Consider the following 18,600-nt stretch of genomic DNA (forward strand, 5'->3'; position numbering starts at 1 on the left):
CCGAGCCCCGAATCTGCACTCCATCCGGCCGAACGTCCCGGCCAATTCTTCCCTCTTTGCCCCCAGTCCGGCGGTTCGGGCCCTCGTCTCGAGGTCAACGCCCACCGTCTCCCGGAACCATCAAGGTGCCCATGCGGCCCGGTGTCTCCACTATTCTCCTTCTCTCCGAGGCCATCGCCGAAAACGTCGGACTTAGGAATTCTGGAGAACGGGACGGGACTGGCAGGAAGGCACGCGACGAAGCCCATCCAGTTTCCTTCCTTAAAAGCATCAAGCCCCGAACGTCTTCACGTGGGCGTATGCTCTCCGATGTTTTCCTTTCTTCCTCATCATCCCGTGAAGGCTGCCGGGAATTTCCGCCATCAACCTTTCTACATCAAAACATGTGGTGGCTGCTAACAAGTTGGCTGCCACCATCGCCTCGGCCAATTACGGCCCTCTAGTTACCATGGCCTCGGCTCCTGTCAATCACTCGCTTCACTCCGTCCTGTCGCTCATCTGCTCTTCTGACCTTCCAATCTGGCACCTCCAGACCGCACATGGCCCAAGACGCACTCGTGCGTTGTTCTTCAAAGCACGTTGTGAGACTGAAAGTTCCCTCATACTACACAGCTAGTGTCGTCTCCACAGCTATCATCCAGAGATGGGATTATAATCTCAGCACATGCTCGAAACTGATGGCCGAGGAGAAGAAGGGTCCCCAAGCGGCTCATCGGCAACATGTGCAGATTAGGAAAAGTTTCCTTTGCTGCCTCTGAGCCAAGCACTCTCTGTACGAACCGCAGCCTTGGGGGAAGGGGAGGGGACGGGGAGGAAATAGGATCGAGCGGGTAGGAAGCTAGTGTGTCGGCAGTTTTGTGATTGCGCGCGCGCGGAAACGAAACGGGGTGTCCATTTCGGCACAGCACATCTTCTCTCTCTCTTTCTCGATGCCCGGGCCCGAGATGCTGAAACGCCGCAAACCCAACCCGCCAACAGCAGGTGAAGAGAGAGGGAAAAAAAAAAGAGGAGCCGCCGATGGGATGGGAATGGGATGGGGGTGGTCACTGTGCCTTGTGGTGGATACTGAAGCCGACGGCCAAGATGAAACAGGGTTCGTGTCTGACTTACAAGCTCACACAGGAGAATGTGGGCCAAAACCTCCAGAGAGCCGAGACTGAGAGGAACTCGAGTCCAGAGGCCTCGCAGACGCAGCACCACCATTGCACCAGCAACCGCCTGGTTTGACAGAAAAACCGTGATCGGATTTTGATACGGGCGGCAAGGCTGTGGATGCAGTCGTGGTGCGGCTGCCAAAACCCCACGGTTTCCAACATCATGCAATTCCTCACACCACGAGTGTTCGCTTGCGTGCCGTCTTATCCTCGCGAGCTTACGCAAACCGCGGGCCCCCTCATCGTTTGACCACGAACAATATCCGTCGGACAGCGTCATGACGCGAAAGCTCCCTCACACCTCAGCTTGCTTCCATGAATCCCATCTGACAGGCGCTTAAGCGCATGACATGGACCCAGTGCGGCGGCGGCGAGCTGAACCCGCTGCGTTATGCCGGCAGATGTGGGAAAAAAGAGGGCGCCCATTGAGGATGGACCACAAGAAACTCGCACCATCGAAAGGTCTCGACTGAGCCGACTGAGGACTCTCGACTCATACCGAGCAGTCCACTTTCGTCCGTCGATGGTGCAGCGAAGCTAGCTCGTCAAGTTGAAAGGTCAATGGGCCCCATCATCATCATCCATCCCCAAGCGGATAGGGTCGAAACGGCCGGCAGGTTGAGCAGTACGTAGCCTCGCAACATACATGCCACACTTCTCTCGCCAATCTTGCAGTGCGCCAGTGTGGTAAGAGACAGAGGGTGGAGAGGGGAGAGAGAGGAAGGAAGCCAAGCTGAGAGCCTCGGGCGGGTGCCATCCATGCATCCATCGTACATCGTAAGGCGCGGCGGCAGCACACCCGAGGTCTTGGTAAGAAGATCGTGAAGCTTGGCAGGCGAGACATCATGGTAGCCAAGCCGCGGAGGATTTGTCAAGCGAACGTTGATCCCAGTCACCATGGCATGCCTTCTCATCGCTCAGGAACGAAATCTGTTTGGATTCTTCAACAGATTTCTCTGGGCAAAGAGTCCGAGTATATTAATTTCAATTTATTATGAGGGAAGGCCTTGAGAGCCTTGGTAGCCTTGGTTGAAGAAGGTTTCCCGCAGCTTTGGACTTGTGAGGCAGAGCACGGTTGTTAGATAATATGATTAGATCTCTGCCAAGCCTCCGCCTTGGGCTTCTCGTATGCATGCGGCGTAGGCCTTTCTGGCGAGTGTGCCATCTTTTTCAGGTATACGAACGTCAGGTATACGAATGATGAGGCTCAAGCACCTCAGGGACATCGTACGACCTCTTCGTGGTAGAGTCACGGGAGCTAGCATACAAGAAGTTTGAGAGTTTAGAGATGAGGAGAAAAGAAGCCTCTTTCGATGCAAGCCGAGAAGCTCGCGTTGAGCGGAACCTTCATCTTTGAAAACGACCAGCGGCTAATGAAGGCCAAGAAACCTGTACAATCAAGCTTCTTTTCGTTACCCTTCCTCCCTCCTCGTAAAGATCCAATCAGCAGGCTTAGCAAGGTAAAAGGCAGACGGAGGAGGTGTGGTTTTTTGGCTCAGATCCGCTCCCCCCCGGTCGACGAGTTTCCAGATGCCAAGATGGGAGCTTAATTGCCCTGTTGGATTTTTCTGTGACAAGTCTTGCGAAGGTTGTTGCAGATTTTGGGCGAGTTGGCAAGGTACAAAGTAACGAAAGAGAGAGAAAGACAGAGGCAAGAAGGTTGAGATGAAAAGACTTTTGGGGCGAAAAAAGCAGCCAAACACGGGGCAACGAGGGGTCCTGGAGACGGGGTGGGAACCGGCTCGTCACGGCAAAAAAGGGCGCAGCACGACGGGATGTAAAGAGGTGTGTGTGATGGTGTGTAGGTGTGTGTGTGTGTGTGTGTGTGTGTGACGAGGGGGAAGGGAAGTTCAGGTTTCGAGGGTTCGGCCGTGCGGCCGTGAGATGAGGCTATAGCATGGCTCCGGGGCCAATAGCAAAGTGCCCGGCTTGGGGAGGGGGGAATAATATTGAATTGGGGCAGAAAAAGAGCGGCGAGTCAACTAACAGAGTTGCACGCTAGTTGATCACCTTACTCTTGTTGCCCAGGGGGCAGCACGAACGATACGGAACGAGGCGAGCGAGCAACCAACCTAACGCAGGTAGTTTATTGACTCGTAGACAATCAGCCTCGCGGGGGAGAGGAGAGGAGGAATGTTGAAAGCAACATATTGAAGGCGGGGTTGTCAAATTATCAGTAGGATAGTTTTATGAGGCTCTTTTGGTTTTCTGGAAAAGAGTTGGCTTTTGTTCAATAGCTTTTTCGTTTATTCCACCCCCTTACAGATTTTCATTGGTGAAGAAGCCGAGACTAGTTCGCTGGGCGTTTTGCCCAGAGAAATGCGTTTCCGTTAGCCAGATCTGGCAGGTGAGGGAACGACAAGGGGAGAGGAGGGGGCCCAAGCTGATATAGCAGTAGTAGAGTCAACTATTGGGGGCATTTTCCAATATTGTGGCAGTCCCTTTCTTCCATGCAGCCAGGTTGCGTAGGCAAAGCATGAACCACCGGCACGAAGTAGGTAGGTAGAGCCTCATCGATGATCCTGGGCGAAGCTTGTGCGAGGTGAACGCCACTTCCGGATGATGATCGCGCGGTTCAACGGCCGAGTCTCAGGGTTTTCCAGAGGACAGGGTTCTTGGTCAGTAGACTTCCGTCACTCTTCTCTGAAAGAGGAGTGGAGGGGAATAGGCTCAAGAAGGGGCTGAGGGAATTAGGCAAAGTCTTTTCAAACGTGACTTCTTGACGATGATGCAAACTGTCGAACCCAGCTTTCGGCAAGGCGGCAAATTCGGCAACGACGGCCATTCCAGACTTTCAGTTTCGAGCTCCTGAACTCCTTTCCTGGGCCAGGAACGGGTGTTGATGATGATGATGGAACGACAGCAACAAGGTGGTGTTTGTCCGTACTCCGTTCTGCCTCTGTCTCTGCCTCTGTCTCCGTCTCTGCCTTCTCGCCGGCCAGGCTCACCAGTAATCCTCCCCGAGAGCCCTGGTCAGCTTGAGTGTAAGTGGGCTCTCCTGGGACGTTGGTGTGTGGAATGTGGATACAAGATTGCATGGTCGTACTTCTGAGCAGTAGACTCGGAGCCCGGAGGACGCCAAAACAGCAGCGTATAGATCAACCAGCGCAGTGCGAGGAATCCGGGCTCGAAGAATCAAAGCCCGTCGCCCGTTGGCTTTTGTTCGGATTTCCCGCTCTAGAGGCTGTCATTCGTCGGCCGGCGCGGTGGGCTAAGCAAATTCTGGCATCCGTCATTGAATGAAAAATGATCCATCCCGCTTCAGCGCCGTTTGGATGTTACACATCAGTGCGTCGGGCACTCTCCCGCGAGCCAGTGCCAGCCACCATCTTGATTGAGTGACCCGGTGAGAGAGGCTAGGCCTGAAAGGTTCGACTAGCTCATACCCAAGGTAGGTAGTCTTGCCCAGCCTTGGATCAAAAACGGGGAAGAAGGGAAGGGGAAGAGTCTACACTAGAGAAGGGGGAGGGCCTGGAAGGGGAAGGGGAGGGGAAACTCGGGAGAAAGACTCCCTGAAGGCTTTCCCGGTCCGCACCGGGCCCTCCCTTGTCCTGAAACCCGCTCTTTCCCACGCTGAGACGCATGGTCCCCTGCAAGTGTCGTCGCAGATTTTTGTAGAACTCGCAGACCTTCAGCGCGCAGTCCTCCCCCAATTGCCCCCCCAAGGAACCCCCCCAAAGGTCCCAATAGACCCCTCAAATGCCGGGTCCCGACCGGAGGATACGTCTCGCGCTAACAGATCCCCCGCATGTGTCTCGCCGTGGGATGGTAGCGACTCGACATTCCAGTACCATCCCAATTCGGCTCTTCGAAACTGCAGCTTCGACAGCGGACTGGTCGACCTTTCTACAGCTGTCTCACGTCTACAACACCTCACACGCACCTCACAGGCTCACAGTACATGGCTCCGTATCGTACACACTACGTACATTACCAACTTGGATGCCGTTCGCTAGACCCCGGCTACGATCTTCACCACGGTCATGCTGCAGACACTACTGTAGGGGTGTGTCATCCCTGTTCTTCTCTCCCCTTGATGCCCACACCTTGACCAACTTCTCTCGACTCTCGTTCGCCGACGGCCAGTTTATTACCCACCGCTCTTGAGGATGAAGCAGAGACGACGAGACGTACCGATGAAGAAGCTGGTCCCTCTCCCCCCATCTTAAGTCTCGTCTCTAGACTTCTCCTACCGTCCCCTGGAAGAGCGTCCGTGTTCTCCTTCAGGCTTCAACCCCCTCCGACCCAACTTCTCCTACCGCCGGAGCATCAATGGCCTGCTCTGGTAATGATTGACACCTAACAAGCTTCGGCGCATCTCGTCTGCTCTCTCTGCCCACTGGATCGACTCGATGGGCGAATAGTCCATTCCAGACATCTTCCACCATCCATGCCTTGCGTGCCTGTGCCGGCCAGGGTCCCTGTTGTCTAGGTATACATATGGAGGCACACGAATGGATACTGGACTGGCCACCGGGTCTGTGTCTGAGTCTGGTGTACAGTACGGGGCATTTGTACGGACCAGACGCCAGGGGACTGGATACGGGAAGAAAAGACCAGACCATGCTTCGTTCTGCGTAGCCGTACGCTGGGAGCCTACGAGTAGTAGAGGGGTGGACCTTCCTCGACCTCGTCCGCCCTCGCCGGGTTGCCGCACCTGTCTTTGGACAGACTCTCGATGCGAATCTTCTGCTCTATACGGGTACTTGTCCAAGGTGGTCTGTACTCGGAAAGTCGGCGGTGGCTGGAACCTGTTGCTGATGCCGCTGATGCTGCTGATGCGACGCAATCGTGTTCGGCCCTGCACGTCAGTCCAAGCAGAACGCCTGTGCTTGACGTTCGGATATTCAGAGAAAGGGACGAAGAAGATGGCATCGCCAGTATACGCAGCCAACGTACGCAACAGTACATGCGGCCATGACCAATTCTGCCGGCCTGACGTTCTACTACCACCCAGTAGTGCTAGTACAACAAGAGTCTGAAGTCGTCTTGTCTGTCCCTGTGGCACTGCCATGACAAAAAAGTCAAACCCGCGCGACTGACCGCTGACATGCTCGACGACAGCTCGATCCACGGACCACCCACTAGTGCGCCGCACCCATCGGCTTTCGCGTGCCAGTTCCTGCGCCAGTCCTAGTCAGTGCTGGTGCCCGCATGGGGTGTCGTGGGTGTCTGGATCTATCCCTGAAGCATCTCGGGGGGGGCATCTGTCATGCAGCATGGGTCTCCCCGCGAATGATGGATAGATGATCGACCCAATCTGATACATACTGTCGCCTCTCGCTCGGCTGGCTTCTCTTCTTCCCTCCCTTCTCCCTCTTCTCCCTCTAGTGCCTGACATCTCCGCCAGCTGTTTGGTGTTCACCACTTTTTTCCATTCTTCCATACCAAGGCCGGCCTTATTTTTCATTTCAATTCTTTTCTTTAGACCCCTTTGCTGGCACTGACGTCTATTCATTCGTGTGTTTGTATTCTTCTGCCTTCTCTCATCCGCTCTTCGCAAATCGATCGATTATTCTTCCCACCCCGATCCAACCGGTTACAACTCGACCTCGAACAGCATCAACCAAGGGCCATGGTCGGAAGTGATTGACAAGAGGAAAACCTTGGCGACTATCATCGGTCCGGAACGGATAGGATAGGATAGGATGACAGGAGAGAAGGGAATGGCTCCTCACGCAGTGCCACGGGCCCAGAGGCCCTCCAAGAGACGAGCACCACCCGCCAACATCGCCGTACCGCCTTTGCTTTGGGACCGCGATGCCGAGTCTGACGATGAGTACGCCAACCAAGTGAGAAACGCCGCAGGAGGCGTATGGAAACGGGCCATCGATGCTGGACGCAGGTATGCGGATTCGGCAGTAGACCGCCGCTCAGACAGCGACAGCGACGATAAGGCGCGGAAAAACCAACTCAAGAACCCTCCTCCCCAACAACAACAGCAACCCCCTTCAAGCCCGGACACCCCGAAAGCTGTGAGGCCTTCCAACAATGTGGCATCAGGAAAGTTGCCTTTGGCAACTCTCCGTCCGCCGCCCGCATCGATTCGTCCTCCTCCGGCGGTCGTTGCCGCACCGGCTGTGCAACCGACTCCCGTGAGAACGACACCCGCTGCTACATCGAAACCCCCAGCTGTACAGGTTCCAGTTTATGTCGAACAACCCCAAGAGACTTACGCACAACCTCAAGAGACTTTCATCGCTCACCCCGAGATTCCTGTCGAGGCACCGGAGCGTCCTCCCACCCCGCCGCCTCCACCACCTGAAGAGCCCGCACCAGCACCAGTTCTAGCTCCGGCTGAGCCTGACCCACCACCACCACCTCCGCCTGAACCCGAACCCCCAGCAGCGCCGCCAGCTACCATGACTGTCACGGCGGCTCCGCGAACTGTCACCCTCATCTCAACCATGAAGCAACCGGATTCGGTAAGTCATATGAGTCAAGGAAGCATCGTTGAACGTGACTGATGTGGAACAGCCCAAGAAGCCCAAGTTCACTCCGTCACCACCGCCTCCTCCAGTAATTACTCCCACTCCTACAGTCCCGCCTGCAGTCATCGCTCCCAGCGGGCCTCTTGCCCTGCCCCCTTTGCCATCGGTTGATCCCTCAGCCCCGAGGAAAGGCATCGATGGAGAGAAGCACTCAACGCCTACCATCACAGCCACTCTCGCCTCAGCAGTACTCCCAGCCGAGACCATTTCAGCGTTGCCAGGCTTGGCCAGTGGTGGTTCCAGCAAGGATGATGGCAGACCGCCAAGAATGAACCCCGAGACAGAGCATGCCCTCATTGCTGTTGGCTCAATAGGTAAGCATCAGAAACTGAAGTAGACCTTCACAGTAACTGACATTGTGCAGGATCATTCATCTTTGCGTCATTCCTGGTGTGGATTGTGTGGAGGACAATGAAGAGGGCGGGACGCATGAGAAGGGAAAGGGAGTCTGGTTACCAAGGTGACAGGCCAGGTGGCATTGGCTCAAAGATCCCCTTCTTCAAGGGATCTAGTGGATGGGAAAACCTCGACGGACGACGAAGCGAACCACCTCAGTACGAGAAGGGACAGCGAGGGACACTACGCCTGGACACGGGGTTCTATGGCCCCGACGGCAAACCCGCCCCCTACGTTACCAACGGCACATACCCTGCCAACTACACAATGTCGCCAGCTGATAATCGCGGCAGCCCCATTCACCAGAGTCCTACAGGCACCATCCCCATGAGGATGAACAATGTCAGTGGGCAAGGCACATACAACAGTCAACAAAACCCGTTCAGCAATCAACAGAGCGCTTACACGAGCCAAGTCGGCACGTATGACAGCCAAACCGGGACTTACATCAGCCACGCGCCCAGTGGGTCCCTTACTCACATTATCGGACAGTACGGCAGCCCAACAGACCCCAACCTGACCCTAAGGTCAGGCGTGGGCGCCGGTGCCTACTTTAACCAGTCTGAGCTCGCCCGCCAGCCCTCGGACGCCTATGACCCGGCTAGGCGTCAAGTCAACCGGGCCAGCGAGCTTTCGTCCATCTCTTCTGGCTTCGGCGATGGTGACATCATTGTACCCGGAATGCCTGGCATGGTGCTCCAGCCGCCTCCCCCAGTGTCACAGTCACTGAGAGCCAGTCAGAACGGCGTCGGTCGCTTCTCATGGATGAGCAAGACGAACCGTGAAACAGTATACACAGAGGCTAGCGAGGACCTTCCAGCGAGGTTCAGGACGGTCGACAGCTGGGTCAACCAGCAGACCGGCCGCGTCAAGAGAGCACAAGCCAGGCCAGAGACGGACGAAGACATCCCGCCCGTGCCGGGTTTACCGGCCGGGACAGGCCAAAACGGCATGCCGCCTGAACCCCAATTTACCATGATGATGCCGGACGGGGAGGTACCCCGGCGGCCGGATTTGGGGCCGAACGCGTAGTAGCTCGTCCAACAGACGTGACCCGGACACAACACACACAAGAGGCAACTTTTCTTTGTTTTCATACCCAAGCATGGCGCGGATTAACAGGATTCCAATGAGGTGGAAGGGAAGAGGGGAGGAAGGGCAGTGGGAGGCTGGGAGCGGGTTGTAATACCAAAGGTCATATCACATACACACGCTTTGACACAAAGAGAGAGAGAGCGCGAGAAAGAGATGGGAGCCGAGAGGCGATCGCTTTGTACAAACAATACTTTTTCACACACACACTCAAACAAAACCGAACAATATGTACCCATACGACTTCTGCAAATGCTTCCTTCTTCAAGCCTGGCGCTTGGGTGGCTCTGCGGAGTTAGACATCATTCACATAGCGCGTGTTCTTTCTTTCCCCCCCTTGTACAGATAAGTTTTTGATGGAGAGGTGTGGGTGGTGGTGGGGGAGTGTTGAGGCTCGGGTGCCAAGACATTTGGGTCGGTGATGATGGTGTATGTTAGTGGTTGAGAGGTGGGTAGTGGGAGGTGGGATGTAATCCAAACGTAAACCAATGCACACGACTTGACGATATTGTTGATCTGATCTGATTGATTGATTGATTCATTCGTGAGGAGCACCCATAAAAGTGAGGACGTCAAGAGGTCGATTCTCTGGGAAAGGGTGTGGATCTGGCGGAGACATTCTTTTCGCGAGACCTTGAGATCGTCAGGCACCTCGTCCCCGTTGCATAAGCGGGTGAACGCGTTCGCCAAAGTTAGCCGCAAGCCTTTTGGTGGAGGATTAGTGTGCGATTTTGATATACCCCTGCGTATAACACGGTCGCGTACTTGGTAAGTCGAGGGGGAAGAGATCTCTCTCTATTGGCTTTTGGGGTTTCCCACAGCGTTACAGTGAATGCGTGAGTGACTGGGGAAGAAAAAAAGCCAAGAGGTGGCCGGCATGGTGATGATGAAGCCTTTTCGCCATCGTGTGTGGCTGCGTTCTTCATCATGTGCAGGTACGCAGGCCTCCCAGACATTTTTCTTGATTCACAGGTGCCTCGATTTTGAGAAGGAATCAATCTCCGTGTATTTAACAAGAACCTAGTAACATGGCAAAAACCGCAATCTGTGGGACGCCAAGGCATACTTCACGAGACTTACACCCTGGAGTTGACAGCAAGTCCCGAGGAGGAAGCAAAGCTGACGAAGCAATTTGGAGCGCAGCTCGACTTTAGTATACTGTTTTTTCGTGTAAGCGAGATCCGGCGTTGCTTTAGTTGAGGAGCATTGGGGCAAGAATAAAGCCCGTCGATCAAATAAGCGAACAGGCGAATCACCAAGTAGTACCTTGGTTATGTGAGGTTTGCACTGCAAAAAGTTGCCAAAATAAGAATCTCAAAGAGAGAACCATTTGGACAGGTTCCCACCATTGGGCCGCGCGTTTCGGAAGGGAAACGGCACGGTTTCCAAATGGCAAAAGAAAACCGTTGCGGGCCTCGGATGCGGCTTGAAGCCTTTGAACGAACGTGGGAATGGAAAGCCGCTTGCACAGCCGCCACGCTACGTACCCGTCCTGGCGAGCTGACGAATCGGCGGGCTGACTTTTCACCCTTTCTGGTCAACGTCCTCGAGCGTTTAGAGACCGGGAAATAGTGTGGTGTGGCGGAGCGGGATTGATGTGGGGACTGAGCCCGTGGCTTGTGTCCAATCCGAGGGGCTGGCGGGGCAGCTGTTGAGGTAAGGTACTGCGGAGGGAGCATGAAGTACATCTTTTCCCCGCTGCTTTGACCTACACCTGCCACTATGCAATGCGCCATGCTAGATCGTCTATGCAAGTCTAATTCTTCTAGCTACTTATCTTTCTATAGCTCTTTTATACTTCCTTAAATCATACTTAAAGTAAGTTAAGTAAAATAAATAAGTAAAATAAATAAAAATAATAAAAATAATAAAAATATAAATATAAATATTTATTAAAAAATTTCTTTAATATTTTTAATAAATATAATTTAATTTTTATTTTCTTACTTTATTTTTTTAAAAAAAAATCAAAAAAATATTAATTTAAAAATAAAATATACAAAAACGACTTAAATTTTTTGAAAAAATATATATATAATTAATAAATAAGATTAAGTTAATTCTATAAATAATTTATATATTTTAAAAGATTTTTTATTAAGGTTATTGTTTTATAAGCTTTGAGTACTATACTTAAGGTATCATACTAAAACGACTGTGCGTTATTACCTAGCGGCCTTGTCGCTAGACCCTTACTCGTTAGTGCAGCATGAAATACGTACGTGGGGGATACACGTCCCTACGATCTCTTGCCGTGTTCTAATCCTTTTAGGCAACTTGGAACTTATCTACGCTTTGGTTCAACTGGCCTGAGAATCTTCACGCCGCTCTCTCTCGACTGACGCCACTCGCAGTGGCTAAGGATATCCAGCTCCTACCCGACTATTATCTAGGCATTGGTCGACGACTACTTCGTATCCGCTATGCTGTTTCCCAGGTTGCGAATAACATATCATTCTTTGCAAGATGTTCAGTCGAGCATACCCCGGCGCAAGAAAGTGAAAAAGGTCGATTTAAACTGGTAAGACTCTTGCTAAAGGGTGCCCGGATACTGCAGTATGGCCGGCAAGGATGCCAACCCTAAGGGAAAATGGAGTCGGATAACCTGGTTTACAGGTAGGTTTCCAATCTTGCTAGAACAAGACTGAGGTAGGTTCGCGGATCTGTCACCACGTTCAAGATTTAGAACTCCACCGACTTTACCGCAGTTTCCCTGTCTACTGTTTTTCGGCAACTTTGACGTAAGTCATTCGCCTATCAGAAGAGTAGAACACGGGTCCTCGTTTCTGTGAATTCAGTTCGCACGAGATACTCTAGGATCTTCGCTCATAGAAGTAGTGGAGAATTTGTAACTCCACATTGCACGAGCATCTCCATCCGAAATTTCGTTAACTTCGTTATCCATCACGTGCTCAGATCCATCAATTGCCTCCCCATTACCAATCCAGCCTCTCTGGGCTTCTCTTCTTGTATATTGTCATACGATCTTCGACAGATGTCTACGTCTCTAGTGCCTTCTTTAGCATGACCAGCAGTGGATATCAAGGCGCGTGCTATAGATGCCAACGCTAGCCTGATCAAGAATTCGCATAAGCTAAGGGCGAGGCCCGTCATGAAACAAGCTCTTACGGCTTTTGCTCTTCAAGCTTGGCCGCCAACAGCAGATACATTCAACAATGATATCGGACGCTTCATACAGACGCAGGTCTGAGGAGGAGGAGGCAATGGTCCTTGTGGCGACCAGTTCCTAGTCGCTACGCGAGGAACGAAATCAGGATAGTTGTCCAAGCTATGAGTCTGACTTCCAGTGTCTTGGAGCACTCTGTAGATAAAATCCTGCGACACATGGGGGAGCGTGAGGAGCGGTTGCTAGAGTGGGTTCGGCTGGCCTGAGTATCATCGACTTATACCCACACTTCGCAATTACCGTTCATTGGCTATACCACAGCTGATGGTTGAATAGACTACAACAATGCATTCGGTCCTAAGCAAAATTTGTCAGCAGCTTTCAATTATCAGGAAATCTACCTAAATGGCTTTCGTGTCGGGCCCGGTAGCATTGCTATAAAAGACCGTTGCCATATCCATGCCACGACCGAACATGCTCTTTGGTTGACTTCGTCTGACCAAGGAAGACAACTCTGACTGCATTCCGGACGAAACAATGTCTTCGGCCCAAACTGAGTTCTCCTCGCTGCTTGAAGCCCGGTACCAAGATGGCAAATCTGCCGGGCTTGACGGGCCCTTGAACACGACAATCGAGCTTATCCTACGTCGCAAATCACATCGCAAATTCCTCCCGACCCCTCTCGCTCCGGGTACGCTCGAGAGTCTAATCGCTGTTGGCTCCAGCGCTTCTACATCATCCCTCCTCCAAACCTGGGGCGTGGTGGCCATTCAAGACTCGGAGCGCAAGAGCAAGTTGGCTACGCTGGCCGGCGATCAAGACTTCATCCGCCAAGCACCTCTGTTCTTGGTCTTCGTCGCCGATTTGCATCGTATCAGCAAAGTCTGCGAAAAAGCAGGGACGAAGGACGCCGGGTTAGAGAAGCTGGACATGTTTATCATGCCGACAATCGACTGCGCCCTCGTGGCGCAAAATGTCAGCATCGCGGCGGAATCTCTCAATTTAGGAATCTGCTACGTTGGCGCTGTGAGAAATAACTGTGCCGAAATCTGCAATCTTCTCAGGCTTCCGCATCGCACGGTTGCGTTATTTGGCATGGCCATTGGCCATCCCGATCCTACTGAGCACGCCTCTATCAAGCCTCGCCTCGGGCTGGATGCCGTCTTGCACCACGAGGTTTGGAATGACGAGGATGAGCAGGAGCGTTTGGAGTCGTACAATAAGGCTTTGGGTACTTTTTATGAGTCAGAGGGCAAGTCAGGACGGAGAACGTGGACCGAATTCACTTCACGATACTTTGAATCCGGCAATCTCGATGGCCGCGAGAAAATGCGTGAAGTCATCATGCAACGTGGTTTCCACATTGAGTAAAGCAGCACTATATACTTGACTATTTTCATTTTAAATCAAAAGCCTTTACATATTAAACAGATTATTTATATTAAGTTCTTTTTTATATTTGTTTTTAGATAATAATTATATATAATATAAGTTTTTAATATTTAAATATATAAAATTACACTTTTTTATTAATAATAAATAATATTTAATAGTTTTTAGTTTTAATATTAATAAAAACTATTAAGAAAATACATATTTAAATATTAATATTAACTAACTACCTAGGTATGCTCAACCCGATCCCCGCGGATACATTGTCCTTAAAGCGGCGGGTAATCTGGCTACGCTTAACACCATAGCAGCACGCCTCTAAGTGGCTTGTACACTCGGCTAATGGGACTTCTAAGTGGGTGCATGTGCCAGGCTTCCGTCTTTCTCCCAAGTCCCTCCTACTGCAAGTTCGCTACGGTACCGCAGCTTCTTTCCCACCCCACGCTTCCATTCTTCACGACACGAACCGGTCACTTTTGCCAAACCAGGCTCCAACCTTTTCTCATAGCGGGGTGCCCTGTTCTTGTACATACTTGGCTTCTAATCATTTTGACTTTCCTGTACCTCGTCTGATCAAGCTTACGATAGCTTCTATTGTCACTTCATCTCTCTTCTATGGCAGTATACTTTCGGTACTTTTGCTTCCCTACGTAGTGGGGCTCTATACTGCATACCTTTGATTCCGCGGATAGATTCGAACGTCTGCGTCCAGGACTGGGTATATTATGGAGCAGTGACCTATCCCTTGTCTTTGGGTTCCAGAACACGCAAAATAAAAAAAGAGCCAAGGCGGACGGGTGACGGACGGATTCAAGACTCAGCCCACTTGACCGCGCACACCCTTGAGGCCCAGCACACTTGCCTTGCCAGCCTGACCCTTTTTATGAACGCTGTGTCCCCCTCCCCCTCCTCCGAAACACCTTCACGCGGCGCAGGAAACGTCACTTCTCTACCTCAACACCAGGACCTTCAATAAACTCACCTCAACTTCTTTCTTCGAGCGAGCCCGTCGATCGCTAATACAGCCGTCGAACGCCGCCCAACATGCTCGACGAAAACCTACCCACCTTCCACTTCCGCCCCTCCTCCGACAACCCTCAGAATACCATTTTGTACTTCACTCACCAAGGCTCAGACCCGGCGCCAAATTACGTTCTCAAGCGTGCCGACCCCGCCAACCCGGTCGCCCGCAACAAGTACGCCGCTGCTCTCACCGACATCGCTTCCCAGCAGATCATCTACGCCGAGGTCCTTGTCGAGCCGGAATGGACCCAGCCCACACTCTCAGCCGCCGAGGTCCGCGTTCAAAATGGCACCCCGGCCCCGCCACAACCCATCTTGCCCGACCAAGTCACGCTCCAGCTCTACAACCCGGACTCACAGGTCGTCATCAAGATGAAATCCGGTAGCTGGGGCAAGTCCGACAGCTGGGAGTTTGAGATGCCCGAGCAAAGTTTCCGCGCGCCGAGCGCAAGCTTGCTCGATCGTTCCTCCGACGATCCGCCCATCAGCGATACCGTCCCTAAGGTCGTGTTCCGCTGGAAGCGAGATGGCAGACTCAGCAAGGATATGACGTGTTACATGGTCGGCAAGAGTGTCGCTGGCAAGAAGAGCAAAGAGCCTGATATTACGGTCGCCATGTTCAAGGACACAAAGCACGAGAGCGCCGTAACGATCTACGAGCCCAACTTGCAGCGTGTGGATGTGGAGGATCGCAAGGGACTGGACATTGTCCTGCTTCTTGGCGCCGAGGTTCTCCGCGACCTGTTCCTGAACCCCAGACAAAACGTCTTCAACCTGACGGCGACACCGCCCCCCACGACCGGTCGTCGCAAGAACTCCAAGCCACCACCGGTGACCATGGCGCCGGCACCACCCACGGCCGCCATGTCCGGCGCCATCGGCAATAAGCCCGCTTCGCCTCCCGCACAAACCATGAACAATGGTCCTCCCAGGCCCAATGCCCGCCAACAGTGGGAGATTGACAATGAGACGAAGCGTCTACAGGCTATGGTAGCACAGGAGGAGCGGCAGGCGCGCGAGCGCGAGCGACGGGACGCCGAGGAAGCGAAGCGCATCAAGAAGATGCTCGACAAGGAGGAAGCCGACCGCCGACGCAAAGAAGCCGAGATCGAGGCCGAGACGGAGCGACTTCGCAGACTCTACGGCGTCCCGCCTAGTCAGTCGAACCCGAACCTACCACCGCGTCATCAACCACCGCCCGGAAGCACGTCAGGCTCATGGCACGTGGCACCCGCACAGCCACCACGACCCAACAGCGCAGGGCCGTACAACGGGCCGCCCGGGACCAGCGCGTATCGTCCGCAGGTGCGATTTGCGCAGCCGCCGCCGACGATGAGCGGGGGAGCGTCATCTCAGCCGCAGCAACAGCCGCAGTCGCAGCAGGCCGGTCGCGGGAAGCTTCCGAACCTCATGTCGGGACTGCTTCAGGGACCCTACGCGAACCCTGCTGCTAGCGTCAGCAACTTCTTCCATCGGGACCGGTCCGAGGAAGAGGAGAAGAAGCGAAAGGTCGCTAAGAAGCGGAGTGTGCATTTCTGAAGAATTACTGTAGTCTCATGAGATGCGCGGAGGGGTATTAACTCCCCTTTTCACTCTACCGATGTCGGTGGCATCTTCTTTTGGCGTTTGAAGGGACTTTTCGAGCATTCGTTAGCATCCGCCATGTACCGGGTGGCCTACAGGGCTAGCATGGCATATCTTTTCGCATTTTCGGCGTCAAGGGGGATTTCTCTGGACGGATATACCATGTATTAGTGTTTGGGTATATAGAATCACGAATTTTATGATGAAGGCATTTCAACTTCCTTTGCGAAAATCGTGTGTTGTATGGGTAACTAGTGAGATATACTATTTTGTTCTAAAGCTGCGAAGATGCTCATCTTTGAGGCTTTGGAGATTACGGGAAGGGTTCGCAACTTCTCCATGAAATCGCCAATTATCTATACCTCGAAATTCCGGACATGGTTCCCTAGAAGGTCATCACCAAGTCCCTCGGAGCATCAAGCAGGCACGTAGAAACGACTCTAGTCCTCAATCTGTTCAAGATTCTTTGGCTTCCCGCCTGCATGGCCATTTCTCAACTTGAGAGCAAGAGGAATGCGTGCACATGTTAGTCAGAAGAAGCCCGAGCCGTTCTCTTGTTCTCTCTTTGTGCACTTGCACCTTTTACTTTCCTGAAAAAGGTGCCTATAAGAGAAAGGGTTGAAATGCAGTAGAACGTCAATCAGCTTACCTGCTTGCATCCCATCACAGGCAGACGACCAGGAAGGTTGTAGTTAGATGGTCGATTCCCCGTACATACCTAGTATGCCTTTTCCTTAATCCTGATTTGAGATGGGTATAAAAGAAAGCGTTCAAACACGGTTGAACGTGCATGAACGTACTTCGCGACTATTCATAGTCAGAGTGCTGGGAATGTTTCTGGGGGATCAATGAGCCTTCCACCTTCCCAATCTTCTTACGATAACCGGAGATTCAAGAGACTGGTTAAAGACAATTTCATCTACTCGAACGGCTACTATTATCCTCCCCTTTCACGTTCGCACGTATTCGTTCCTGAAGAAGTCACATGTCGAGAGCCAGGATGGCAGACAGAAATGGAAGGCAAGGGATGATGCAGCAGCTGCCCAGTCTGTGCACTCTGTCACCCTTCAAAACCAACGTCATCCTTCGGCAGAACCCTTTTCCGAGCACCCAACGCTCGGACCAGGACCAATCACGCTAGCCACCAAAAATTCTCATGATGGGTCCAGCAACTGCTACCTCTGGCCCAGCTGTTGCTGAACATCCCCTAGCTCAACACCAAGTTCGACTCCATCCCAACAACGACTTCTCCTCCTCCCTTTTCGACGACCAAGGTCACTTCCTCGCCAACGAATTCGCCTGCGAGCTCCAGCGCCATCTCTCCATCTTTGGTTGGAAAAGAGCATTCCGTTTCGGCCATCAACAGCTCGCGAACCTCCAACAGCTCCAGAAGCTCGGATTCTACGTCGATTACCCGGTCGCCTTCAGTCTTCGACTTCACACGCCCCCGGGCTACCTACGCAACCGTCTCATCGAGATCATTGCGAACGCGCACCGCGCAGCCGATACAACACCGAAAATAAAGGAGCGCCGCTCTTGAACTACAGCCACAATGGTTCAACTTACCGAGGTCGAGGACGAGCACTTCCAGTCCGGCCAGGCCGGCCCCATCGACGATGACGCTGATTACTCCGACACCGGTATGTACCATCTGCTATCATTGAGGCATCAAGCACGTGGATGAGTATTTGATGATTACTTTTAATCGCAAAGCTCCCCCCTCGTGTCGCATACGTCACAGGAAACCTCCAAGCTGACCAAAAACCCACCCAAAGACTCCGAGATCTCTGAGGACAGCGACTACAACCCCCGCGACGAGTCCTTCGCCGAGCGCCTATACGCCCTCAAGGACATCGTGCCCCCGACCACCCGCGGCTGGATCAGCAACAAGGTCGACTTTGGCGTCAGCGCCGTCCAGAACACGTGGTACTACGGCTCCCGCACCGTCTGGGTCGTCTGCGCCACCGCCCTCATGATTGGTGTTCCCCTGGCCACCTGCTGGGCCGAGGACCAGCAGATCGAGGGCATGGAGCGCGAGTACCGCATGCGCGAGATGGGCGGCGACGCGCTCCTGGCCGCTGGCGAGGGCAAGGAGGGCAGCACGGCTGAGCAGGTCGGCATCGCTCTCGACCGCTCCGAGGCCAAGCCCGCTCTGTAAAATCACCAAACTTTCTCGAATATATGCACAATCAAGAAAGGAAACAAAACAAGACAATGCAAAAGCGAAGCCGGGAAGAAACCACCAAGGCTAGCTTATCGAAAGAAATCCGGATCCACGCGCACCCAAAAAAGCTGAACGACTGTACCACACACCAACCAACCCCTACTTCTCCCCCCTTTT

The 18,600-nt window shown here is 52.9% G+C and overlaps 4 protein-coding genes across 4 annotated transcripts; all 4 read left to right on the forward strand.

Moving 5' to 3' along the window:
- Positions 1-6,480: 6,480 nt before the first annotated feature.
- Positions 6,481-9,466, forward strand: HER10_EVM0000110 (uncharacterized protein). The gene is made up of 3 exons (XM_035469905.1): positions 6,481-7,579; positions 7,632-7,959; positions 8,010-9,466. The coding sequence occupies exons 1-3, from the start codon at positions 6,803-6,805 to the stop codon at positions 9,071-9,073; spliced, it is 2,169 nt and encodes a 722-aa protein (XP_035327487.1). The 5' UTR covers positions 6,481-6,802; the 3' UTR covers positions 9,074-9,466.
- Positions 9,467-12,762: 3,296 nt separating this feature from the next.
- On the forward strand, positions 12,763-13,631 carry HER10_EVM0009596 (uncharacterized protein; the record flags this gene model as incomplete). Its single annotated transcript, XM_035479081.1, has 1 exon — positions 12,763-13,631. The coding sequence occupies exon 1, from the start codon at positions 12,798-12,800 to the stop codon at positions 13,629-13,631; it is 834 nt and encodes a 277-aa protein (XP_035328356.1). The 5' UTR covers positions 12,763-12,797.
- Positions 13,632-14,126: 495 nt separating this feature from the next.
- On the forward strand, positions 14,127-16,465 carry HER10_EVM0000589 (uncharacterized protein). The gene has a single exon (XM_035470363.1). It carries the CDS (start codon positions 14,697-14,699, stop codon positions 16,212-16,214), a length of 1,518 nt encoding a protein of 505 aa, XP_035327527.1. The 5' UTR covers positions 14,127-14,696; the 3' UTR covers positions 16,215-16,465.
- Positions 16,466-17,418: 953 nt separating this feature from the next.
- Positions 17,419-18,417, forward strand: HER10_EVM0007757 (uncharacterized protein; the record flags this gene model as incomplete). The annotated part of the gene is made up of 3 exons (XM_035477302.1): positions 17,419-17,725; positions 17,807-17,899; positions 18,035-18,417. The coding sequence occupies 3 exons, from the start codon at positions 17,419-17,421 to the stop codon at positions 18,415-18,417; spliced, it is 783 nt and encodes a 260-aa protein (XP_035328202.1).
- Positions 18,418-18,600: the final 183 nt, after the last annotated feature.

Source organism: Colletotrichum scovillei (genome assembly GCF_011075155.1).
Source record: "Colletotrichum scovillei strain TJNH1 chromosome Unknown Contig00010, whole genome shotgun sequence".
Classification (NCBI taxonomy): Eukaryota; Fungi; Ascomycota; class Sordariomycetes; order Glomerellales; family Glomerellaceae; genus Colletotrichum; species Colletotrichum scovillei.

What these genes read in the sequence shown, in the direction of transcription:
- HER10_EVM0000589 (XM_035470363.1), top strand. Translation starts at nt 14,697, where the DNA reads ATGCTCGACGAAAACCTACCCACCTTCCACTTCCGCCCCTCCTCCGAC.
- HER10_EVM0000110 (XM_035469905.1), top strand. Translation starts at nt 6,803, where the DNA reads ATGACAGGAGAGAAGGGAATGGCTCCTCACGCAGTGCCACGGGCCCAG. An exon ending in CCATGAAGCAACCGGATTCG is followed by an intron (nt 7,580 to 7,631) that starts GTAAGTCATATG and finishes GATGTGGAACAG; the next exon opens with CCCAAGAAGCCCAAGTTCAC. An exon ending in CATTGCTGTTGGCTCAATAG is followed by an intron (nt 7,960 to 8,009) that starts GTAAGCATCAGA and finishes GACATTGTGCAG; the next exon opens with GATCATTCATCTTTGCGTCA.